We start from the raw sequence: 26310 nt of genomic DNA, 5'->3' as shown, positions 1-26310 counted from the left end.
GGTGCATGTTGATGATGACCTTAACCTCGGCGCTGCGATCCTATCCTCCTGGCTGAGACAGCCATCTTGGCCGAGGCACACCAGGCATCCACCACGAAGCCCAGGAGGCCTCCACTTCCACGTCTCCTGGCACCCAGAGAAAGCAATGCTCATACAGAGCATGTTAATGGTCAGCAAGAGGCTGCCCCAGCTCCCACCTGGCCACCTCCAAGTCAAACCTGGTCAAAGGATGCCAGGTTACGCAGCCCAGTACGTGAAGGCTCAGAGCAACCATCCCCTACACGAGGTTGCTCTGGTAGGGCCTGGGATCTTCTCTCTCCTGATGCCAGCCTCCTTGCTCATAACTCTGGAGGCCGGGACCTCAGCCCTGGACACGGTCCTCTGAAGATCCCCTCACAACACTTTCTGGACTCCTGCCTCACACCCTGATCAGGGGTCCTGCTTTTTCCCTACCATGTCTTCTCTCAAATCCCTGGGTCACTGAGGCAATCCATGTAGATTTTAGCCCCATAATTCATTTTTCCATAAAGCGAGTCCTGTCCAAGAGAAGGTGAACACACCCAAGTTCATGGCAGTATTACTGACAATAGCCACGAGGTGGAATGACCCAGTGTCACCAACCAGTAAATGGAAAACAACAGGTGTTACATCAGACTATTATTCTGCCTGAAGGGAGGAAACTCTGACACGTCCTACAACATGATGTCACCGTGCTCAGTGAAGTCAGTCAGACAGAAGAAGACAAGTGCTGTACGACTCCACTTTCACGAAATACAGAGAACAGTCAAATTCATGGAGAGAAGAAAGAAAGGTCATGCCTGGGGGACTGGAGAAACGGGAAACAGGGAGCTGTTGCTCAGTGCGTACAGGGTTTCAGTTTTGCAAGATGGAAAGAGTTCTAGAGGCTGAGGTCACAACCATATGGATGTTCTTAGCACTACCAAACTGTACATGCAGAAATGGTTAAGATGGTAAATTTTATGTTATATATATTTTACCACAATTAAAAATTTAAACAGAGAAGGGAAAGGGAGGGAGGGACAGAAAGACAGAGATGGAGAAAGAGAGAGAGAGAGAGAGAGACATGGGGTGAAGGAGTGGGGAAAGGAGGGGAGAGCAGAGAGGGTATGAGAGACAGAGAGAGAGAGACCTTTTATCTAAGACCTCAGATGAACAACCTCAGTCCCATATTGAGCCTAACTGACATGTGGATGAGCTGCTGCAGAACTAAGCATACCGGGAATGTTAGAATACAAAAGGTGTCTTCCCATTAACAATTTCCCATTAACGAGCTTTTTGAAGGACTGTGTGAGTGACCAACCTCTTTTTTTTTTCCATTTGTTTTTATTAGTTGGAGGCTAATTACTTTACAATATTGTAGTGGTGTTTTGCCATACCTTTAACCAGATCTCTGAGGAGTTCAGATTGCAAAACAGGTTCCACAACCTTCCCTCCATCATAAAAACTGTATTCTAAATGGAAGCCCCCATGTAAATAAGTGCCATCTAAGTTTTCTCCTGAGCGTGCCCTTTCGGCCCTGTATCCTGGCTGCGTCCTCTGCAGGGAGAACCCTCAGGGCATGCTGACTGAAAGAGCACACCATCCACAGCTCCAGGACTTGCTTCACCAGCCAATCCCTGGCCCCCTTCATAGTTTCGGTCCTGGAGGAGGATGCACCACCCCCCTTCCCCGACCCACCAGGAAAGGCCACTGCAGAATCAGAAGGCAACTCACGTCAATCTCCACCTGCACGATGGCAGCCGCCACAAAAGCCATGGAAGCCAGGAACATGCCAACTGTCATCTTCTTCAAGGAGCTGGGGGGGATGAGCGGAGGGTGACTCTCAGGAAGCCGTGGGCAAGTGAGCTGAGGGCAACGCCTGAAGGGAGTCCTCTTCTCCCATCCCCAGACAAAACCAATTCCCCCCTAAACACGTGGATCCCAAGGGTCTCTCTTTTATTTTTAAATTAAGCCCACATCTTCATTTGTTTATTTTTGTCTGTGCCACAGGGCTTGAGAGAACCTAGTTCCCCAACCAGGAATCGAACTTGTGGCCCCTGTAGTGGAAGTGCGGGGTCTTAACCACTGGACTGCCAGGGAAGTCCCTCCAAGGGCCTCTTTGGCTCTTATTCATGACCAAGACAAAGGAGGATAAACGTAATACACTTTCCCACTTGCATTTGGACATTCAATTTCTAGAGACTCCTCTGGATCATAGTTGAAATTTCTATCATCTGTGCATACCAGGGAGTCTTAATTAGAGGCTTCTGCAGACAGCCATTAATAGCACTATTATTTTTAGGTCAAATTTTCAGAAACACCAGCACATAGACATCTGCTTCAAAAATATTTCTTGGAAAACTCCCTCAAACACGTTGAATTGTGGGAGAAGAGCCAGACATTCCTACCAGCAGGGCCCTGGGAGGTGAGGGAACACAGCCCCAACCCCGACCCTAAGCCGAGGGTCACCTACGTGAAATTTAAACCACACTTTGCGATCAGAGGATATACCACAGCATCCACGATGGGGACCATGATGACAATCAGGATGGCATTCACTGTCTGCAGGTGAAGTGGAGAGGGGCTGTTACTGTCTCAGTGGTGGCTCTGAGCTCAGAAAGCAACTGAAGTATTTTTTCCTACCTGCATCTGATCTGGCTGGATCTCAATGATTCCCTAAAAAAGAGAGGGGATATTTCACTGATAAGTTCTCATAGAGGATTGCTTGAGGGCTTGAAATGTTAAGAGAGGGAAGCAGAAAGAGGGCAAAGGAATAGTGACCCGGGGCTGTCCATATCTCCATGCCCCAAACTTACAATTTTCCCACTCATGGTTGTTGCTTGCAGTGTCCACCTGGAGCCCTTAAAAAACAAATAGGCTTACTGCATCATTTGGGAACATGGGTTTTAAATGTTTTACAAGTCAGTGTGGAGTCTTTTCCTAATCAGGAATGAGGTCTGAACTGTTACGGGGTTTAAAACTGTCAGCATCAGGCTGGTCTCCGGCTACGCTGTGACTATAGGTGAGGACAAACCGTTTGCATTTCCACTGTTCAATTAACAACAAATAGTACTCCAAGCCCTCATGAAGAATGCACCAACTACTGCTTTGAGATAAGCTAGCTCCAATAGTTTGGCCACCTGATACAAAGAGACGACTCACTGGAAAAGACCCTGAGGATGGAAAAGATTGAAGGCAGGAGAAGAGGGCAGCAGAGGATGAAATGATTAGATAGCATCACTGACTCAATGGACATGAGTTTGAGCAAACTCTGGTAGACAGTGAAAGACAGGGAAGCCTGGCATGCTGTGGACTATGGGGTCACAAAGAGTGGGACATTAACTTAGTGACTGAACAACAACAACATCCTTCAGAAAGACAAAAACGCACTTGTGAGGTTTGTTGGGAAGCTGACATCACCTGCGAAGTGAGAGCAGCTTCATACCCTGAGGATATTCTCTACATACAAAGATCACAGTTTCAGGAATATCATAACTGTTAAGTTCTACTGCTGACAGCTAGACTGTCCTACAGCTAGACTGTAACTGCATCAAGAGGGTGATGAATTTAAACCTGGGCAGCCTATTGACATTCAACCTGTTTTGCAGTGACAGATGATGCAGCACTGTACAAGTGTATATTGTATAGCCCATGGAGAACTGGATATGTGACTGCTCCAGTGTAATCTATCACATCCGGCCCCTCTACTGGGAGAACAGCATAGAAAGTCAGGAAGTCTGCCACTGGGAGCTCTTAATCTGAGCTGGTCACTGACTACTTAACACACGCTCTCTCTTTTGATCCCCACTGCCTTGTCCTGGGTCATTGCACTTTCAGAAGGCTCACAGGATGACACCAAGTCACACAGCTGAAAGGTGCTGAGTGCATTCCTAGTGCAAGCCTGGTTCTAATAATTGGTCCCTGCCCAACATGCAAAACCGGTTAAGACGCTGGTCTAAATTCCATACTTTCAAATGAGAAGATTAATGTCTACATTTTTTTTCCCCCAAGAGATGATATATCCTTTTTTTTTTTTCCATTTATTTTTATTCGTTGGAGGCTAATTACTTTACAACATTGCTGTGGTTTTTGTCATACATTGAAATGAATTAGCCATGGATTTACATGTATTCCCCATCCCGGTCCCCCCTCCCACCTCCCTCTCCACCCGATCCCTCTGGGTCTTCTCAGTGCACCAGCCCCGAGCACTTGTCTCATGCATCCAACCTGGGCTGGTGATCTGTTTCAGATATATCCTTTTAATAATCATTCCTGTGCAATAAAACCATGCATGTGTGCAAATTTTTTTTCTTTAACCTCAGTTTCTAAAAGAAAGGCTATCTTATGACTTTGGCTCCTGAGCTTCATGCACTGGATTTTCTAATTCTATTTTGAAAAATTCCTAGGTATGTATCTTCCAGCTGTGACAAGTGAATGATGTGTTCTAGCTCCTGCTCTGGGAAGATTGACTTTGGCAGAGTCATTTCACATTTCTGGATGGTACTTCTAGCCCAAGTATCCCATTTCAGTGTGGAAGATACCAAGTCTCAGTCTAAATATTCTGTGGATCCCATACAAGACTATAAATTTTTACTTGCTGTATCAAACCAGTCAATCCTAAAGGAAATCAACCCTGAAACTCACTGGAAGGGCTGTTGCTAAAACTGAAGCTCCAATACTTTGGCCACCTGTTGCAAAGAGATGACTCACTGAAAAAGACCCTGATGTTGGGAAAGACTGAGGGCAAGAGGAGAAGGGGGTGACAGAGGATGAGATGGTTGGATATCATCACTGACTCAATGGACATGAATTCGAGCAACTCTGGGAGACAGTGGGACAGGGAAGCCTGGTATGCTGCAGTCCATGGAGTCGCAAAGAACTGGACATGACTGAGCAGAGAATAAACAACCACCAGTAGAAAAACTTTGTTCTCACTCTCACTGGCAGGAGTCCTGGATACTTGGGTCAAATCTTTTGCAAGACTCCTATGGACAAGTACACACTGCTGGATTTAAAATGGGGAACCAACAAGGACCTACTGCAGAGCACAGAGAACTCTGCTCAATGTTTTGTGGCAGCCTGGATGGAGGGAAGGATGGATACTCGTACATGTGTGGCTGAGTCCCTGGGCTGGATGCCTGGAACTATCACGACATTGTTAATTGGCTATACCCCAATACAAAATAAAAAGTTAAACAACATTTCCCAAGGCTCCTTTACTCGACCCCCACCTAATTTTCTTCATTATTTTGCTATACAAATGTGGATAGAACCATCTAGAGTTAATTAAAAAAAAAAAGAAACCCAGGGCAATCTATTGGAAAAGACCCTGACGCTGGGAAAGACTGAGAGCAAGAGGAGAAGGGGCAACAGAGGATGAGATGGTTGGATGGCATCACCGACTCAACGGACATGAGTTTGAGCAAGCTCTGGGAGATGGTGAAGGACAGGGAAGCCTGGCGTGCTACAGTTCATGGGATCACCAAGAGACAGACACGACTGAATGGCTGAACAACAACAAGGTGATCTAACAGTTACCATATATGAAACATGAAAAAGGAACATTTTCAGAGAACATTTTCAGGAGCTAAATATGCCCAAAGCATGTCCTGTTAATGAAGATGTACAGAAACATAGTTTCATGTTACCTGCTGATCAAACAAGGCCCAGAACATGGGGAGAGGAATGTACAGGAACATCACCCTTGTAACCATCTTAATTTGAGAGATGAGCCGCTCCTGCAGTTGGAGGGAGACAGGGTGTCAGTCAGTCACAACCTGCCACAATCAGCACAGCTTTCCCGCAATGAAGCATAGACATGATCACATCTAGAGACAAACTGGGAGGTGAGTTCCAAGAACTCTATCACAGGTTTCTTTAGAAAACCCTAAATTCCTTATGTATTGAAAATATGAATGAAAACATCTTTAACATTTGAGGTAAGTTACTCGTTTCAAGGTAAATTCACTAAATGTAAATCCCACCACCATCACTTAACTCTTCCATATTTCATCTAAAGTTATGTGATCATAATGACACATAACTCAAGGCAGATGATTCCACACAAATGTCTACAGAAAGGTGATACTGTTTCTAGATAAATTATATATCACTGTTTCTCAAGTTCTTTTCAGTGTAAATAAGCTCTTTCATGCATTGTATTCTTTAAAATACTAATAAACTTGATGAAGATACAACTGATAATTTTATCCATGTAGCCTTAATAACAAGAATTGCAATCACTGGGGCTGTTATAGCAACAATCATCACTTACATCATATTTCTCGCTAGCCCAGTCCAGCCAGTGCTCCCTCTTAGGAAATTTCTTACTCCGATGCCTAATCCTGTTTTTGATGGCAAACTGAAAGGAAGGAAGAACAAGCAAGTTTCAAAGCAGAACCGACTCCTTTATCAGTGAGACACATTTCAGTTGAACTCCCTTCAGTGGAAGACTCAGGAGAGAAGACATGTGACATGACGATGTGACGATGCTAGAGGCCTAACATGCATTTATTTTTAACCTCTCACTAACTGGGAGTGTTTGAGCCGCAGTAAACAAAATCACACTGTTACTACTTCACTCTCTGGATTCTCCACGGAGCAGCATCCAGTAGAATTACAATCTTCTAGTGTGAAGCTGTGTTCATTTCTAAAAGTTATTTTCTTGACCTTGGTTCCTGAAAGTAAGATCACTGACACTGTCCACGCTTCCACTCTGGATATACACTATGAAATCTGGCCTCTCCATCTTAGTTCCAACTGCTCTCTGACCAACATCAGACATCGCTTGTCATTTTTAAAGAAGCGAAGAGTCCCTCTGATTTTTCTTTCACCGCTGATCTTATTTTAAAAGTTCAAGAGCTATTTTTCCATCCCTCCTGTTTTGAGTTTTATAAGAAACTTCAATTTATCAAAAGAGTAAAGGCCACCAAAAAAATATTTAGAGCAAAGTCAAAGGTTCATGGAGATTTAATTTAAAGGAGGCAGAAGGTTCGGGGCGGGGGGCCGGTGACGAAACGTGATTGAGAGAGAGGAGCACTGAAATACTTACCCCAATGCACCTGGCGACTTTAGACATGATGTTCCCCTGGGGCTTGAACTTCTTGTACATGCCACTGCCAATGACAAACACGACTGGGGAGGGCAGAAGAAGACATGTCAGCAAGTGTTTGACAGAACTGTCTGTGACCCAGAACATGCGTTTTTATTTGAGCATACTGGGATGACTCAAAGGATGGGTTTACCTCCCTCTCTCCCAGGTTCCACAGTGCTTTTGACTCTAATAATCACAGGGGCTTCTGAGAAATATTACACTGTGTTTTCATATGCAAACATTGAAACCTAGTACCATCTCCTTCCCAGAACTTGGGGCAGCTTGCAGACGCTCAGTACAGCTATTTGAGCATGAGTCCTATTCCTCTTTAAAGGGATAAGTGCTTTGACAAAGCAGATTAATGCCTTATTCCACAAGGGCAGAGAACACAGCTTTAATTTTCTGGGGTTGCAATGAGAAGTTTTTTCTTCTTTTTTCAGATCTACAGACAAAAAATAGGAATTAATCTGTTGAAACTTTTACTTAATCACATGTGGCAGAATTTACTCTGTGGTCATGGGACAGAAATAGATCTGTCCATCTATGCATCTGCAGTTACATTTTTATGAAGGTTAAAAGCACTTTTTCAATGAGGTCATTCTTCCATGGACCTTCTCAGCAAATGCATAGCATTGTGAAAATAACTTGGGGTGGGGGAGTCTTTCTGCAAGAGATTCTGAAAAACAATCCCTATGCTAGGATTTCTGATTATCCAACACCACAACTCAGTAATTTTAAAACACTGATGGATTGTTTGATGATCTATTTGTTCTTGTCAGTTTAAGAAGGCTTGAAGTTTTGACAGGTGCTAGCTCTCAAGCATATCTCCAAGTATGTGCCAGATTGTGGGTGTTCTTTATTGTTAAAGGAAGAGAAGTTTGCTTGTATTCTCACTCCATGCTAATTTTCTTCAATCTGGCCTCCACAACTGTGAGATAATAAATTTTTGTTATTTAAGCCTCTCAGTCTGTGGTATTTTGTTATGGTAGCCCAAGGAAATGAAGACATCTACCATCTTTCCTGACCTTTATGCAGGTTAGGAAGCAACAGTTAGAACTGGACATGGAAAAACAGACTGGTTCCAAATAGGAAAAGGAGTACTTCAAGGCTGTATATTGTCACCCTGCTTATTTAACTTCTATGCAGAGTACATCATGAGAAACGCTGGGCTGGAAAAAGTACAAGCTGGAATCAAGATTGCTGGGAGAATATCAATAACCTCAGCCATGCAGATGACACCACCCTTATGGCAGAAAGTGAAGAAGAACTAAGAAGCCTCTTGATGAAAGTGAAAGAGGAGAGTGAAAAAAGTTGGCTTAAAGCTCACCATTCAGAAAACTAAGATCATGGCATCTGGTCCCATCACCTCATGGGAAATAGATGGGTAAACAGTGGAAACAGTGTCAGACTTTATTTTTTGGGGTTCCAAAATCACTGCAGATGGTGATTGCAGCCATGAAATTAAAAGACGCTTACTCCTTGGAAGGAAAGTTATGCCTAACCTAGATAGCATATTAAAAAGCAGAGACATTACTTTGCCAACAAAGGTCCGTCTAGTCAAGGCTATAGTTTTTCCAGTGGTCATGTATGGATGTGAGAGTTGGACTGTGAAAAAAGCTGAGCGCAGAAGAATGGATACTTCTGAACTGTAGTGTTGGAGAAGACTCTTGCGAGTCCCTTGGACTGCAAGGAGATCCAACCAGTCCATCCTAAAGGAGATCAGTCCTGGGTGTTCATTGGAATGACTGATGCTGAAGCTGAAACTCCAATTCTTTGGCCACCACATGTGAAGAGTTGACTCATTGGAAAAGACCCTGATGCTGGGAGGGATTGGGGGCAGGAGGAGAAGGGGACGACAGAGGATGAGATGGCTGGATGGCATCACCGACTCGATGGACACGAGTTTGAGTAAACTCCGGGAGTTGGTGATGGACAGGGAGGCCTGGTATGCTGCAGTTCATGGAGTCGCAAAGAGTCAGACACGACTGAGCGACTGACCTGAACCGAGCCATCTTTCAAATTGGACTATCTTCTGCGGAATACTCGTCACACTTTCTAAGCGGCCAACGCCAAGAACTTGACATGCAAATGACTACACACACATACTTCTCCCAGAGGGAAGACAGTCTTGTAGAAACATTTGGAGATGATACATTTCAGAAAACAGGTTTGTTTAGAAGTATTTAAATGACTGTTGGAGCAGGTTGCCATGTCTTTAGGCAAGTTGTCGATGACAAGAACAAAAGCTTTCAGCCATGGGTTCAACTAGTCCAGCAGACTCTATCTTAATATTAAGATACCTTCTTCTTAATCTGCCTAAATAGTTTTAAATCCTTAAATGTCCCACTCAAGAGATCCCTTTTCCTGTAGACTCTTTTTTCCATCCTATTCTCTCTGAACCATATGCCAACTCTATTTTCTTTGAATTCTCAGAGTGTGGTTTAACACGGGATGGCAATTCTTCGGGCTAACTATTACAATTTGTTACATGAACTTTTAAAAGTTGGTCACAACAATTATTTATGTGAGGGCCTGACCTGACCACAGAACTGTATTAATCTAACTGACTTCTACTTACTCAGAGAGACGGCCATGAGCGCAGCAGGAACCCCAAAGGCCAGGGGGTAACAAGCCTGCTTACTGTGAATTCCGCATACTTGAACTGGGGGGAAATGACAAGATTAAAATTCATTATGGCAGTGGTAGTACTCATTTATTTCAGGTTTTTTTTTAATCCTTAACTGGTAATTACACATTGTTTTCATTTAATTTTCTAGACTTACTCATTTGGCTTACTGACGTCATTGCCAGCTAAGCAAAGTAGCTTTGTGGCAGAAACAGCAGGAGATGGAGGGAGGTTCTAACCTTAGCCTCTAAATAGATGTCTAATACCAGCAAAGTCAAAATCAGTGGGAATCCTTATGTTCTGTGGACTTACTCAGGAGGGGAGATGAAAATGATCTGGATACAATAACCTGAAGAAAGTGGGACTCAGAAAGTAAAATCAAAGGGTCCTAGAAAATCAGGATTGTATGCCCCTGAATTCATGCCAATTAGAAAACAGTTAGGGATTTTCCTGGTGGTCTAGTGGTTAAGACACTGCACTCCTACTGCAGGGGGCACAGGTTCGATCCCTGGTCAGGGAACCAAGATCCCTCAGGCCATGTGACATGGCCAAATAAAATTAAATTACATTTAAAAAAGAAAACAATTAGATCACCCAGGGCAGGGATCAACAAACTTTTCTGTGAAGAGTCAGTAAATCTTTTAGGCTGCAGACCTGTCCTACCTACTCAGCCCTGCCTTTTGTAGGGCGAAGCCAGCCGCAGATAATACACGCATTGATGGCTTTGTCCAGATTTCTGAATTTGGCCTGTGGGCCATAGTCTCCCAACTCCTGACTGAAGATCTATTTTAGCTCTGAAATCCTAGGATTGGTAGGAAAAAAAAAATAAAGACCCTGAAAGGGGCAACAGAAATGACTGCAGCCTCCAGGAATCATCTGATCCTAAAGGGGTTTGGCTTTATCTTTGATCAGCCGTTTCACAGTTCTGCAGAGAAAAAAGAGTTGACTTGGCAGAAAACTGTAGTCATGCCGATGTTTCCTGCTCATGACTGTACAAGCAATTCCTATTCACAACAATGCAAAATAATGTCCCCACCCAGTAAAGAGCATGAATCTCAGTCAAATCCTTATTTAACCTGATTGCGGCAGTTTTCTAGTTCCCTCACTGACTAATAAGTTACATAAAATTTGTGTAAAACATTCATTGTATATTTGTATAAGAGCCATGATTTTCCTTTAACAATTATCGTATTATACATTCTCCAGTTCAAACATGTACAACATATACTAGAAAGTAGTAGAACCTGGAGGTGGAGGAGGTTAGGGGAGGTAAGGAAACATAATGTAAGAATAAAAGCTAATAAATGTTCATATAGAACAAGTTAGAATGAGATTTAAATATCATCTTCAAAGTACTATTCCAGGCAGAACAGCATTAACCCCATGATTATCTTCTTCCATAATTCATTACGACTCGAGGTGTTGACACCATGGACAAACCGAAATGGACACCTATTTTGGTCTCGTTTACTCCCAAATATTTCCTTCCAGGTGGGAAATCCATAAACTCTTAGTGGAGTGCTGGCAAGCACAAAGATCTGAGTGCTGTGGATAGCTGTTGTCTCTTTTTCTTAGGGGCAGTTCTTTTAGAAATATCTAGTAGAAGATGACAAGGAAAAAGGAAAGAAGATGAGAGGAAAAAAAAGAATAAAACCTAGCCTGCTGAATTCTTCCTGACTCACTGAATGTCACTGGGGAGCAAGGTCTGAAGGCGAAAATGTCAGCTCTGGCCTACCCAGTTTAGTTTCCAAACAGCCTCTCTTCTCTTAGCTTTTACCATGAATAAGAACTTTGCATTAAGAGTAACATGGAAAAATCAGGGTGGGATAGGGTGGGAGGTGGGAGGGAGGTTTGAGAGGGATGGGACACATGTATACTTATGGCTGATTAATGTTGCTATATGACAGAAACCAACACAATATTGTAAAATGATTATCCTCTCATGAAAAATAAGTAAATTCAAATTAAAAAAATAGTATAGAAAAATTGATTGCTATACTAAGGATGGTTTAGATTCTGCAGGGGTCTCTAGAATAAGGGATTCTAATAAGATTAGAAAAGGAGATAAAGCCTGAAAGAAAAGCAGTTGGCATACTGGATTTCACTGAGTCCTCCAGCATGTATATGATGGCTGAAATGTTACGAGAGAATTGAGGGACAAACAAACCAACAAAGACTCAACCTTTCCACCTGACTTCTCTTCACAGTTAAAAAATAAAAAGAACAACCAAGGTCCATTTTAGATATATACATATATTTACCTCTGAGCATGGGGGTGATGATAGTAGAAAGCAAACTTCCAGCATTAATGGCCAAATAAAAGATGGAAAAAAATCTGTTCCTTTGCTTTTCCTGTAATAGAAAGGATGATGTATGGTGACTTTGGCTACATAGCAAAGGGTCAACTGTAGCTGATGATCGGACTTGACTTTGAACCTAGCTTTGGTCAGTGTCTTACTGTCACATGTACCCAAACAGCCTCCAATGGAGAATACATTTTGTGTTGCTGGGATTTGATTCCTGGGTGTTTATAATCATTGATATGGTTTCAGCGGAGGCACATGTGCTTACCTGGCCCTCTTCAAATTGATCTCCGCCAAATGCAGACACACAAGGCTTTATCCCTCCGGTACCCAGAGCAATCAGGACCAGGCCAATCATGGAGAGTGCCCTGGGAAGAGGTGGGGATTCCGAAACGTGAGATCCTTAGAAGTAGGAGCTCCTCTTTCCCCTAATTTCCCTAAGATGACCAGGCACACAGAAGTGATTCAACCTGTATGAGAAGATAGTTCACAGGAATGCAGTCTTGACAGTTTAATGAAACTTGAACTCAAGGGCCTTCAAATCCGTACCTTTATCTAATAATTTATCATCTAGAAAAATTTAAAGCAATGGTTTGAGTGTGGAACAAAGATTTATGTATGGAATTCTTTTGTAACTTTATGATTTTTAGCAAAAGAATATGTAAGTGAAATGACTGATACAGTCATAACAGACTCAAAACAGTCGTTAGAAGACTCTAGAAAACATGATTTAATTGCAAAGCAGAATAGCAGTTTATGTAGTAGGATCTTGTTTATAAAGTACAGAAGACTGGAAAAAAGTAGAGCAAAAGGTTTATTATTATAACTTTTTTATAATAAAGAGATCATATAATAAGGGGGATTAAATATTATCTTTAAAATTTACTTTTGTATTTTTCAAAATACAAAAGTGTTTTACCTCCTGAATTGAAGAAAATAACTCATAGGATCTACCATTTTTAGTTTTGTTAGATTTACAATAGGTTGCTACAAATTTTGAGCTTCCCAGTTGGTGCTAGTGGTAAAGAACCCATCTGCCAATGCAGGAGACATAAGAGACATGGGTTTGATCCCTGGGTTGGGAAGATCCCCTGGAGGAGGGAATGGCAACCTACTCCAGTATTTTGCCTAGAGAATCCCAGGGACAGAAGAGTCTGGTGGGCTACAGTCCATGGGGCTGTGAAAAGTCAGACACAACTGAATTGACTCAGCCTTCACTCACTACAAATTTCAGATTTTATAAGTGCTTATTCCATATTTTCTTGGTTAACATTGCTTTAAAATGCTAAAAATATTTTATGAAACAGATAAAGTCAAAGACAGTACTTCACATAGCAAGAGTTTTTCAAAAATTAAAAAAAATATTTTTTAAAAACCATGTCTATCTTCCTGGATTAACCAGCGGAAGCATCTCTTTCAGCCTATCTGCCTCTTAAAACAACTTGTATTTGGTGGTATCACTCTAAGCATTTTAAAGGACAACAAAAACATAGCCAACTGAATATTATATACCCTCCACTCTCAGCAAGGTTTCAGTACTAACCTCACGAAATAAAGTAAGTCACTAAGCTTTCTTATGCATGTACTGCCTGCCAGGCAGTGTTCTGGGTTCTCCACCTGGATTAATACACAGGCGGATATTATTACAAATGAGGACTCCTGGGCACAGACGTGAAAAACTTGCTGAAGACCATACAACAAGCAAGAGGCACGGGCAGAACTTGAACCCATACAGCCTGGCACCAACGTACATGTTCTTAATTGATATTGTAGGTTAGAAAATTGAGGCATGGAGGAGATAAGTTGGCCCAGGTCTTACAGCTCATCTGTGGGACACAGACCTTGGGAGTTTGAGCTGTGGGCTGAATTTATACCCACTGCCCCCCACCAACATGGTTCCCTGGGGGGACCATGCATGTCACATCCAGGGACTAGTCTGGAAGGTAATCTGATTGAGCAACAAACCAGAAACACAAGATACTGCAGATACTAATCTGAATTTCAGTGGTATTTTCCTAACCCATTAGATGGTTTACTATAGATCCAGGAACCAAAGCAAAAGACCAGGAAGTGAAATAAATCTTTACAACTTGTCTGCTAGGCCAGACTGCCGCGAAGGGAAATTCATCTCACAGGGGAGCTGGTGTCAATAGTGCTTTTCATCAAGAAAGCAGAACATCAGACTGGAACAAACTGAATTACGGAAAAATGAGCAGAGATGTCATACAAGACTGAAAATTGAAGGTACAGATTCTTGAGGAAACCAGGGGAAACCGAGGATCAGGGTCCATGTGGTCAATGTCCCTCCAAGGAGATGAACACAAACATTCCGTGTGCTGAATGGGATGTGCACCCAAGACACCAAGCGTCCAAGTGAGCAATGACTCCAAACAACAGTTAGGACAGTTACATCCTGAAGACCCAAGTCTGAGTCAGTTAAACACCTCTCTCTACGCTGCATGGGGAAGGAAAGTCTTCCTTCCACTTAGGTTCACCCACTTAGGATGAAGTTTCAAGTGTGCCGTGTGCTAAGTCCCTTCAGTCATGTCTGACTCTTTGTAACCCCATGGACTGTAGCCCACCAGGCTCCTCTTTCCATGGGGTGCTCCAGGCAAGAATACTTAAGTGGGCTGCCATGCCCTCCGCTGGGGATCTTCCTGACCCAGCGAACCCACATCGCTAATGTCTCCTGCATTTTCAGGTGGGTTCTTTACCACTAGTGCCACCTGGGGAGCCCGAAGTTTCAAGGAAAATGATTAAAAATTAGAGCAGTAAAGGGAGAAGGGGTAAAATAGGAGCTTGGGGTTAGCAGATACAAACTACTACATATAAAACAGATAAACAACAAGGTCCTACTATACCGCACAGGGAACTGTATTTGATATCTTGTAATAAACCATAATAAAAAAATATGAAAAAGAATATGTATGTATAATGGAGTCATTTTGATGCACATCAGAAACTAACACAACACTGTAAATCAACTATACTTCAATTTAAAAATTAAAAAAAAAAAATCAGAACACCAAACAAGCAAGTAGCAAGAAGGTGTGGGTAGGGCCACGGTTAACATCAACTCACACGTGCACAGAAATACTGTCCGGGGTCCCATCGTGGTTGAAGTCCGTGAGGTCGTTAATTGAGCTCACAGCAATGACCACCTGCCCAATCGTGTAGACGACGGACAGCGACACGATCGTCCTGTGTTAAGAGGTCGAGAGAATCCAAGTCAACTGCACAAGGACTGCCCACTTCCCACACCAGCGCAAAAAGGTCTCTGCTTCCAATTCTCAACAGCCCAGTCACAACTGTCCTTGTTTCTCAAATTGGGACAATAACCGGATACCCCTTTGAAAGTCAGCCTGCTGAAGAATTCGGCCCCCAGCAGGTAGGCGTTGAGCAAACTTGTGGCTGGAGGAGCCTGGGGAGAAGGAAGATCCGTTTTCTCTTTGAACTATCAAAATGAGGACATGCATCTTTGAACAGTGAGAGAGCATGATCGTGCATCTGGTAACAACACTTGGGCAGGAGTGGTCCATTGGTTAATTTTGAATGATACTGACTTATTTTGAGATGGTGAATATTCCTGCCTCTGCCCACGTCACGCATTTCAGCTTTTACTGAAGTAAAAGAAAGGAAGAGCCTTTACTTCCTTCTGCGTTAAGTCCAAGGAAAGTTCCTGAGGACCACCTTCACCCCCCACCACCACTGAGGGTGCTCTTGGACCTCTCCCTAAATGACTGGCTGAGCACCCCATGCCCCACCGTCTAGCAGTTTGAGCCTTTCATCTGCTGGGGTGTTTTTAGGGAGCTTCTTTGTTCTCCCAGCCCTTAATTCCTCACGCATTATTAACAGACGATATTCCTGCTACTATTTCAACATGAGACAGGAGGCCAAAAATCCTACCGATGCTACTCGCATCCACCTTGCTGAATGCCAGGCCACTGCTGAACTCTGGCCATACGAGGATGAGCAGAAATGGGGCCTGGGACCCTCTCCTTGGAGTTTTTTACGTTCCCTAATTCTTCATGCCCCGAGACCACCATCCCAAATTGCAAGGCTTATCTTCATTACTTGTTGGCTTGCTCGTTAACAAGAGAGCTGCCACGACTCACTTGAACTTCCCCAGCCAGGAGTCAGCGATGAGAGCCCCAAGGATGGGCGTCAGGTAGCACAGGGCAACGAACGTGTGGTAGATGGCGGTGCCCAGGTTGTCGTTCCAGCCCAGGAAACGTTGGAAGTACAGGATCAGGAGTGCTTTTTGCAGAAGGTAGTGGAGGAGGAGATGGCAACGAAGTGAGCAGTGGCAGAGGTAACGGGCTCCTCACTGACCGGGGGTGGCGGGGTGGGTGGGAATGGGGGTGAGGGGTGTCGAAAAGAGTTACCTCTCATTCCATAGTAAGAGAACCTTTCGCAGAACTCATTGACCACGATGAAGAAGATGCTCAAGGGGTACCCGAAGCAGCTCTGACAAAGAGAAACAGTCTGGGATGGAAACAAGGTCCTCACTGGTCCAGCATCATCAGTGAGAGCTAATAGTACAGAAAGCAGCTGGTGTGTATTTAGCAACTTACCGGAGACCTTCCAGAGGTGGGATCCAGGATTAAAACTTTTTTATTCCCTTACACTCTACGTAGTGACAACAACGAAATGAAGGTTTTTCTTGTTTTACAGTTTTATTGTTAGCCTGAGAAGGGCTATACAGGCAGACCTCAGAGATACAGCGGGTTTGGTTCGAGACCACCGCAGTAGAACAATAACTGATAAAACAAGTCACAAAAAGTTTTGGGTTTTACGGTGCACATGAAAGTCACGTCTACACTACACTGTGATCTGTTAAGTGTGCAATAGCATTATGTCTAAAAAACAATGCTTAATTTAAAAATGCCTTATTGCTGAAAAATGTTAACCATCATCTGACAACACAGGGTTGCCACAAACCTTCAGTTTGCACAAAAACACAGTCTCTGCGAAGCATGATAACAGGAGGGATTCCTGTACACAGAAGTTTCTAAAGAGAAGAAATGGCCACACAGGGACTCAGGATGGTTCCCTGGTGGATGCTAGATGCACGTTAAGTGAATGGAGCACAGCTGTGGACAATGAGGGGCAAAACAGGTCGTAAAGCTTACAGCTTACATCATGAAGTCACGTGGGGAAGGAGGAAGGAGACTCACCTTCGGCACGGACATTCCTGAAAGAAAACAAAACGCCACAGTTAGAGGCTAGTAGGCAAAGTGCTTTTTGCTGAGTCTGAGCTCAGCCCCTCCAGCTAGCCAGGCCGCTGGGGGTGTTGTCCCCGGCACTCGGGCCCCATCCGCAGTCCAGGCCTGGGCCCCAGCCTCTTTGCTGAGCGGGGCTGGGCTGGTAGCTGCATTTTCTTTTCATCAGCTCCTCATCAGGGCAAATGCGTGGTCAGGATGGAGAACCAGAGACTCAGAGGATCTGCTGCAACCGTTTCCTCCTTGAGAGGCTTCAAAGGCTGCCTGGCGCCCACGGGATAAAAACCCCAACTTTCAGAATGTCCTTCATGGTCTCACGAGGCTAGGGGGTTTGGGTGAGGGTGAGATAACAGAAATAGAAAATGCGGACGCGCACCTGACACATGGTGACGATCCCACCTCCGCCCGGGGCCCGAGCTGCCTTTCTTCTTATACTATGCTGTGGTCTGTTAAGTGTGTGTGTGTGTGAATGTCGCTCAGCTGTGTCCGACTCTTTGCGACCCCATGGACTGTCCCTGGAATTCTCCAGGCCAGAGTACTGGAGTGGGTAGCCTTTCCCTTCTCCAGGGGATCTTCCCAACCCAGGTCTCCCGCATGGCAGGCGGATTCTTTACCAGCTGAGCCACAAGGGAAGCCCTGTTAAGTGTGCGATTAAACACTGTTTTTTAGACAGAATGCTGTTAAGTGTGCAATAGCATTCTGTCTAAAAAACAAGGTTTAATTTTACAATGCCTTAAAAATGCCTTTCTTCCCGCCCAGCCCCCCAGGCACACAGGCTCCCGGACACCCAATCCGCTTCCCTGGACACGCCCCGTCTGCACGTCCACAGCCCTCAACTCAAGACAGTGAAGCCGCCTCCGACCTCCCTGCATAACCAGGGGGCAAAACCGACAGCTTCCATCCCCGCCTCCCTGCTGCCGGAAGAATCACGGGGTCTCCAGCCCCGTATACCCAGCGTCTTTTCCAGCACCCACCGCCCAGCAGGGGCTTAGCATTAGAAGAGAGACTTAGAAGAGCAGGAAGAAAATGGGCGAGGATCCGAGTGAGCTGGCACAAACCAGGTGCCACCGACGGCCTCTCAACCTTAGCTGTAGCCCTCCTCCCCTCCGTCCCCGCTCCTGCTCTTCTGTCTCCCCTGAACTGTGACCAGAGCTCACTTGGAGTCTTGCCCGAGTCCTCCTATCTCCTGCCTGGTGTGCTGCAGTCCACGGGGTCACAGAGTCAGACACCCCTGAGCGAGCAAACAGCAACATCTCCTGCACTGCCCCCGTCCCCACACACCTTTGCCCCTACTTATCAGGGGCTGTCACGTGCTATTTCAATGCCTCTGTCCCTGGGGACCCACCCCCTCTCCACCCCCTCACCCCAGCCCCACTGACCACAGTTTCGAGTTCCTTATAGTCATGATCCTCATACTTTTGTATCCGTGGCTCCACAGCTGTGTGTGTGTCTGTCATATCCGACTTTTCACGACCCCATGGACTGTGGCCTGCCAGACTCTGCTGTCCATAGAATTTTCCCAGCAAGAATACTAGAACAGGTTTCCATTTCCTACTCCAGGGGATCTTCCCAGTCAGGGATTGAACCCACATCTCCTGTGTCTCCTGCACTGGCAGGCGGATTCTTTACCACGGTGCCACCTGGGAAGCCCATGAGCAGAGGCTCTCAAACTGGAGCCTGCCTCAGAGCCAACCCTAGGGCTTGAGAGAGCAATTTCTGGATCCCATGCCCAGAGCTGCTGTCTCTGGAGGCCTCAGGAGTAGGTTGCATTTCTAATGAGGAGGAGTAGGTCCCCCGAGCTTGCATTTCTAACAAAGTCCAAGGGCAGGTCAGTGAGCGCTGCTGGCCTGGGGATGGTCCCCTGCGAACCACACGCAGACTGTGAGGTAGAGTTGCCAGCCTGATCTAAGTACCTAAATTTTATCCTGGCCCTGGGCACCTCGGGATGCTCCTGGGCCCCGTGTCTGGGGCACTGGGTGGAGAACGGTATACAGAGGCTGAATAGCTCGCTGGCATCTCCCCTGTGGCCCCCCCACTGCAAGCTCTTACACCTTCCCCGTTCCCGGCCCTTCCTCTCCGACTGGCTGCCTTGTATTTTCATCATGAGCTTGTCTGGGGCCCCATCCCATAAGACACAACTGCAACTCTGCCTGAGGAACCCCATTCTCGGCCTGGACCCCGTGGTCTTCCAGGCCACCACCCCCCATCTCGTAAAGAGGCGGCCTTCCTTCCTGAAGCTGGTCCCACTGAGCTGTGGGTAACTATACTCCCCCGCCTCACCTTCCCCACTTAAGAGCGGTGATGCTATCTTCGTCCTTGTTCTCAAGGTGGGAGAGATGAAAGTTCTGCAAGGAGACTCTTCACCGCTGACGGACTGGTGTTCTCCCCAGTTAGACTTTCTTATAGCAAGGGGCTGTTCTCGGGGGCAACCCGTGAGGAGTACCGCATGAGGTCGGATGGGATGGGATCCTAGTCTTGTTGCTGACCCCATCCCCCTGCGCGCCTGGGCAAGCCCCCCCCCTCCTCTGCACACAGCCTGCCTATCAGGTGACGGGAATCCCACCCACCTCCTAGGTTGGCTATGAGAGTCCATGGGGGAAGCCCCGGCCCCGGGCTCGCAGGGACAGCAGCAGGGGAAGCTGCTACGATGACAGCATCCTCGGCCCCTCACGCGGTGCATTTCACAGACTGGAAACCAAATGTCTGCTGAGTGAATGCGTATCCTGAAGAACCAGCCACTCTGGTCCTCAAGAACTGTGTTCACATCCTGGCTGCTTCACTCCAAAGTTCCTTTAGCCCCTCCGGTGAACCTAGACTCTTGGAGCCCGTGAGGCTGACCTGGCGGGTTTCATGAGTGCCCCCGTGTCTTCCCAATCTCCACATGCTTTGGCCCCAGGGGAGCGGTGGCGGGAGGTCAGAGGGTCAGGGCATTTTCATCCCTGGCCACCTCACACGGCTGCATCCTCAAGGGCCAGCCGCTCCGCCCCCGACATGGGTCCTCTCTCTCCACACGACTCTCCTTCTAGGTTTCTGTCCTGGCTCTGTCCCACTTCCTACAGGTGGTAACGGTAAGGCCACCACTCTGGATACCCGCCCGTCACTTAGGAAGCCCTGTGCCCTGGCCCCCACCCCCGTCTAAATGTCTTTTTGAGTATGCCACCTGTTTCCTGATGGGACCCTGGGGGATAAACAAGCCACGTTTCACCACCGGACTACACGCTGCCGTGTTTCATCACCAGAGTCGGGAGAGGCCCACTCTGCTGTGAAATCAAAGGACCTCCCGGGAAGACGCTTTTGCAGAGCCCCACAGGACGAGCCTGCTGGCTGTATTCAAAGCCTGCCCGGTTCTTTGCTCCGTCTTCTTGGGGACCGGGCAGGGCCGTACGATGCCCCGCCTTCTTAAGACTTTAGATAACGTGGCCTTAGAGTATATCACAAAGACCACACAAAGCAACGAGGTTAGTCCACACCAGAGGTCAGGTGATGGGTCTTGTGATGGGCCTTCTAGAGAAAAGCAGGAGGACGGTGTGAACACCCGGATGACAGAGACAGCCTGGAGCTTACTCCAGTCATGGCGTTCACACATTTCTCATAAATGTTGGTTTGCAGGGAAGACTTTGCCAAGCCAGGGTAGCACCAGTAAACTTTTGGCTGAACATTATTTGGCATGGGCTTCCCTGGTGGCTCAGCTGGTAAAGAATCCGCCTGCAATGCAGGACACCTGGGTCCGATCCCTGGGTTTGGGAGATCCCCTGAAGAAGGGAATGGTTACCCACTTCAGTATTCTGGCCTGGAGAATTCCATGGACTGCATAGTCCATGGGGTTGCAAAGAGTCAGACACGACTGAGTGACTTAACACTGGCAAAGGTTTTGTTTAGTTCACACATGAATAGGGTTTCAGAAGAAAAATGTTAAACCTTGTTACAACAACCATCACACCCAAACTACATTATAGAAAACAAAATTCCTACACTCACTCAGGTGAAAATCTGAGACTGAGTACCCAGTCATCACTTAGGATACCTTTTATTTTCTGAAAGCTGTGTGTTCCAAGGAACCACTTTCATTGTTGTGGGGCAGAGGTTGCTAAGCTCTTCTTTCACAGAATTCGGATGTAATGGATGGACGTAACACGGCGGTTAGCATTTAATTAACACACCTGTGTCCTCTCAGGGCTGCTGTCTGAGGAAGCTCAAATGCTCAAACACTTGACTCTAATTTCAACCTTTGCCAGATTCTGTTTACTTCGGTACAGTTGTGTTTATTGTTGATATCTTGACAGTAAATCTCATCGGCGTATTCGAGTGTTCCTATGTTTCTCGCATCGCTAATGGGTCACTTGGTTTTTTTTTTTTTTAGTGTATTTTATTTTTTTAAATTTTTTTTCCATTTATTTTTATTCGTTGGAGGCTAATTACTTTACAATATTGTAGTGGTTTTTGTCATACATTGACATGAATCAGCCATGGATTTACATGTGTTCCCCATTCCAATCCCCTCTCCCGCCTCCCTCTCCATCCCATCCCTCTGGGTCTCCCCAGTGTACCAGCCCTGAGCACTTGTCTCATGCATCCAACCTGGGCTGGTGATCTGTTTCACCCTTGATAGTATACTTGTTTCAATGCTGTTCTCTCTGAACATCCCACCCTTGCCTTCTCCCACCGAGTCTAAAAGTCTGTTCTGTACATCTGTCTCTTTTTCTGTTTTGCATATAGGGTTATCATTACCATCTTTTTAAATTCCATATGTATGCGTTAGTATACTGTATTGGTCTTTATCTTTCTGGCTTACTTCACTCTATAAAATGGGCTCCAGTTTCATCCATCTCATTAGAACTGATTCAAATGAATTCTTTTTAAGGGTCACTTGGTTTTAATTACAGATCAGAGTAAAACACCTTAGCCAGTCCCAGGCACATAGTAATTGTGGAATCAGTGCCGGCCCTTGTTGTTATCCTAAGCCTAGCAGTGCTTTTCACTCTCTTTTGGCTACAGGATTTGGTAAAAATAAATGCACATCATAAACTTCTACGTCACTGACTTGTGGGGACAGCAGGAAAAACCAAGAAAGACACATTGCTGCTTCCTCCTCGTTAATGGAACCTTGCCGTGAAGCTAACTATAGCCTAGTACCTAACGGAGCACATTCCACATTTTGAACCATTTGGGGATGGAAACCCTAACTGGACTGTTTTATTACCTAGAAACTCCCTTGTCAACGCGATGGGTGTAAAGGATGCTTTCTTGGATTCGGACTTGGGAAAGGAGTGGATGAAGCATCTTTGTGGGACTTAAGAGAGAAGCTTGCTCCTACAGGCAGAGGAAAGTGTTCCTTATCATCGCTGAGAGGGAAATCAAGGGAAAGATGAAGCACTGCATGATGTATCGAGGGTGACATTTCTGAAGTCACATGGTGTGGGAGGCAGAACTTTGGTCCCACAAAGATATCCACATTCCTGATCCCCAGGGTCATGTGGATATGTTTCCTGCCACAGCAAAAGGGACCTGGCAGGAGTGATTCAGCAAAGACCTTGAGGGCAGGCATTTATCCGGGATCATCTGAGAGCTCCAGTGTAATCAAAAGGGTCTTTAAAAGAGTCAAAGGAGGAGACATGAAGACAGAAGCAGAGGTCAGAGTGACGGCCAACTGCTGGAAGGCCACCACAAGCCAAGGAAAGAGGTGACCCCTAAAAACGGAAAGGACAAGGAAACAGAGAAGAAGGCTGCCCACACCTTGATTTTACCTCACTTCAGACTTCTGACCTCCCGAGCTCTAAGACAACAAATCTGTGTTGTTTTAAGCCACTAAGTTTGTGACACTTTGTTATAGCAGCCATAAGAAACTCATACACATGGGTTTGTCTCAAGCTCTGTAGATGTAGGTCTCATCACTGTTTATATGGGCTTCCCTGGTGGCTCAGGCGGTAAAGAATCTGCCTGCCTGCAATGCAGGAGACCCGGGTTGGGAAGATCCCCTGGAGAAGGGAATGGCTACCCACTCCAGTATTCTTGCCTGGAGAATCCCATGGACGGAGCAGCCTGGTGACTCGTAAAGAATCAGACACAACTGAGTGACTAACACTTTCACTTTTGGGGACTTCCCTGGAGGCTCAGACTGTAAAGAATCTGCCTGCAATGCAGGAGACCCGGGTTTCATCACTATCTACATAGATTTAAAGACTCAAACTTCCTACCAAGTTTTATTTGTTGGCAAAATTTCCTTTTTATCATTTTTTTCCCCTTAAGCAAATTTTCTATCTGAGGCTTAGGAGTCTGTACGTGACACCTGCCTTCTTGATGGGATTTGCCAGAATCTGTAATTAATTGCTCAGCTAGTTTCTGCAGGTTCAGTTCAGTTCAGTTGCTCAGTCGTGTCTGACTCTTTGCAGTCCCATGGACTGCAGCACCCCAGGCCTCCCTGTCTATCACCAACTCCTGGAGTTTACTCAAACTCATGTCCATTGAGTCAGTGATGCCATCCAACCATCTCATCCTCTGTCGTCCCCTTCTCCTCTCGCCTTCAATCTTTCCCAGCATCAGGGTCTTTTCCAATGAGTCAGTTCTTCGCATCAGGTGGCCAAAGTATCAGAGTTTCCGCCTCAGCATCAGTCCTTTCAATGACTATTCAGGACTGATCTCCTTTAGGGTGGACTGGTTGGATCTCCTGGCAGTCCAAGGGACTCTCAAGAGTCTTCACCAACACCACAGTTCAAAAGCACCAATTCAAGGCTGTGTATTGTCAGCCTGCTTCTGCAGGTTACTGACCCTTCATGACCTATCTCTAAAGTGGGGTTGCTGCCTTACAGGACTGCTGTCAGGAATAAGGGTGTCTGAAATTGGCTCTGTAAACCAAGAGTAAAATGAGTTTCCTTGGTGATGGCTCTTGTAGGCTGTGTATATGCCTCCCCAAATCAGTCACACGAGACCCCAGTGAACACAATGGTCCTGCTAGAACACGCTTAGCCTCACTCCTAGCAGAAGCAGCTTTGGAGCTGAGGCGAGAACTCCTCTTAAAACGTTTCCTCTGCTGCCAGTTGGTGGAAGGACATGGGGCTTTGAAATCAGCTTGGAGATGTTCCTCCCAGCCATGAGGGTCTGGTCAAAGCACTCAACCACTGGATCTTCCATTCCTTCATCTAGAAGTGCTAACACTTTCTTTGCCATTGGGTTGATAAGATTGAACCTACATTAATGAAGTTTGTTATTAATTGCATCCTAGGAAAACATCTGGGTAGTGTAGATGGATGTTTGCATTGGACTGACTTGAAAATACGGACAAGACTTTGCCATGGGAGCCCTGGCAGGGGAGAGAGGTGGCCCTTGAAGAAAGAGGCTGTCCCTTCCAGGGGTGCTCTCATTGATCAAATCAGAAGGTCCTTATGATGTCACTGGGGGGAATTAGGTCATGGGATGAGGAAGTTGTGGACAGAGGAAAGTCGGACTTCTCAAATATAAGCCACTGGCAAGCACTAACTTTCAATCAAGCTGCTCTCAAAAGGGCAGCGGTATAGTGCGTGACCACGTGAGTGGCTGCAGGGCTTAAAGGAACATTTAAAACTCTCCAGTGCAGCAGTTCTCAAAGGGTGGGCCCTAGACCACCACCAGCAGCAGCAGCTCCTGGGAAATGCAACTTCTTGGGTGCATCACAGACACGTGGAATCAGAAACTCCGAGGGTGGAGCCAGCTGCCTTCACAGTAGCAAGCCCTCCTGGGACACCGTTTGGAGGCCACTCACTCATTGCCCAGCATGGCAGGAGGGGGCTGGCACTAGGCAGCCGTCAGGCACCAGGCAGCACTCCCATTCAGGTAATCAGCTCCTGTGATGTGAGTCTGGCCTTGGCTCTTCATTCCCCGTTTCTGAGCTCCATCCTCTATTTACCAGGACGACGGTGACAAGCAGATGCCTTGCCTTTCCTGTCTCCCGGCCACCCCACTGACCTGGGTGTCCCGGGTAGAAGCTGTCAGGACCGCCCTCAAACCTCTCAGGCTCTGCCTCCTGCACGGCCGGCCTCTGCTGGGGTCCTAACTTCCATCGCCCTTCACCCCAGCAGTCGAGCCAGGCCTCCTACCTCTCCCACCTCCAGGCTCCTGCTTCGCTCCCCGCAGCATTAGGGGAGTTAGCGCCTCCCCTCCCCACCCCTCTCTCCTACCTTAGATCCTTTTAGTCTCTTTACAACCGCCCCGGACACAGCGAGCTGTTCTGACTTCTGAAAAGAGTCTCAGAGCCTCACGTATCATGTGATTGCCCCCTCCTTTTTTTTTTTTTAGAAAATACAGCACCAGTGACTTCAAAAAGAGCCTGGAGGAAATGCATCAGGTGTGATTGCAGCTGGCGACGACAGAGGATGAGATGGTTGGATGGCATCACCGATGTGATGGACATGAGTTTGAGTAGGCTCTGGGAGTTGGTGATGGACAGGGAGGCCTGGCATGCTGCAGTCCATGGGGTCGCAAAGAGTCGGACACAACGGGGCGACTGAATTGAACTGAGGCTTCGTGGCAGAAGCACGGTGGAAGAGGCATGCTGACTTTGATCTTTTTCCCCCCAAATCGATCAGCTTTGATCAAGAAGCCAAAGGGCTTTTTCCTTCCTTAAGTGGGCTTTTGCCACCAGAGTGAGGCTCGCTCCAGAGCAGACAGCCTGTGTCTATCACCCGAGGCCCTTGTTTTCCGGAAGGGCTCTTCCTGACCTGATAAGCTTTTTTTTCTTCCTGAAATGTCTTGCTACATTCCCCTACCTCAGAGTCCCTGCTTCTCCACATAGCAGTTTCGTGCATTTTGGAAAATTGTGATCTTTCTGGCCGGATCTCACCCAGGGGCATGGCTCATGAGTGGAGAATGGCTCAGTGGCCCCAGGCGCTGCCTTCTAGCCTGGGCCTGCTCTGGGGCCTCCGGGCAGGGCGCAGCCTGCACCTCTAGGGGCACTGGCCCTGCCCGTCTGGACTTCTTTTTATAGAAATAGCCTCTTTTCCACAACTCCCTTCATCCCCACTGAGAGAACCTATTGTTCCCCTGCTACACTGACAAACAGCTGCCTAAACGCCTGCAGTTCAAGAGACTGGGTTC

At 46.3% G+C, this 26310-nt stretch overlaps 1 protein-coding gene and 1 non-coding gene across 5 annotated transcripts in view; one reads left to right on the top strand and one right to left on the bottom strand.

Annotated features, from left to right (window-relative positions):
- Positions 1-26310, bottom strand: part of SLC15A1 (solute carrier family 15 member 1) — a 47578-nt gene that overhangs the window by 11770 nt on the left and 9498 nt on the right. Inside the window, exons 1-15 of one of the 4 annotated variants that reach the window (XM_070471487.1) lie at positions 18402-18504; positions 17200-17216; positions 16408-16489; positions 16138-16279; positions 15104-15223; positions 12291-12390; positions 11981-12071; positions 9672-9755; positions 7052-7134; positions 6275-6361; positions 5649-5738; positions 2817-2861; positions 2644-2676; positions 2474-2562; positions 1735-1816 (exon numbers count right to left, since the gene is read on the bottom strand). In XM_070471487.1, coding sequence (XP_070327588.1) covers positions 1735-1816; positions 2474-2562; positions 2644-2676; positions 2817-2861; positions 5649-5738; positions 6275-6361; positions 7052-7134; positions 9672-9755; positions 11981-12071; positions 12291-12390; positions 15104-15223; positions 16138-16279; positions 16408-16489; positions 17200-17214 — 1143 coding nt within the window. In that variant the 5' untranslated portion in view covers positions 17215-17216; positions 18402-18504. Of the gene's footprint in view, positions 1-1734; positions 1817-2473; positions 2563-2643; positions 2677-2816; positions 2862-5648; positions 5739-6274; positions 6362-7051; positions 7135-9671; positions 9756-11980; positions 12072-12290; positions 12391-15103; positions 15224-16137; positions 16280-16407; positions 16490-17199; positions 17217-18218; positions 18368-18401; positions 18505-26310 lie in introns of those variants that run through there. The other 3 variants (XM_070471488.1, XM_070471486.1, XM_070471485.1) reach the window with 3 other exon arrangements.
- Positions 10167-10239, top strand: TRNAR-CCU (transfer RNA arginine (anticodon CCU)). Its single transcript has one exon. It is a non-coding gene; the product is annotated as a tRNA-Arg (tRNA).

Source organism: Odocoileus virginianus, chromosome 8 (assembly GCF_023699985.2).
Source record: "Odocoileus virginianus isolate 20LAN1187 ecotype Illinois chromosome 8, Ovbor_1.2, whole genome shotgun sequence".
NCBI lineage: Eukaryota > Metazoa > Chordata > Mammalia > Artiodactyla > Cervidae > Odocoileus > Odocoileus virginianus.
Note: the sequence above shows the minus strand (reverse complement) of the source record. Positions and strands in the feature narration are given on the sequence as shown.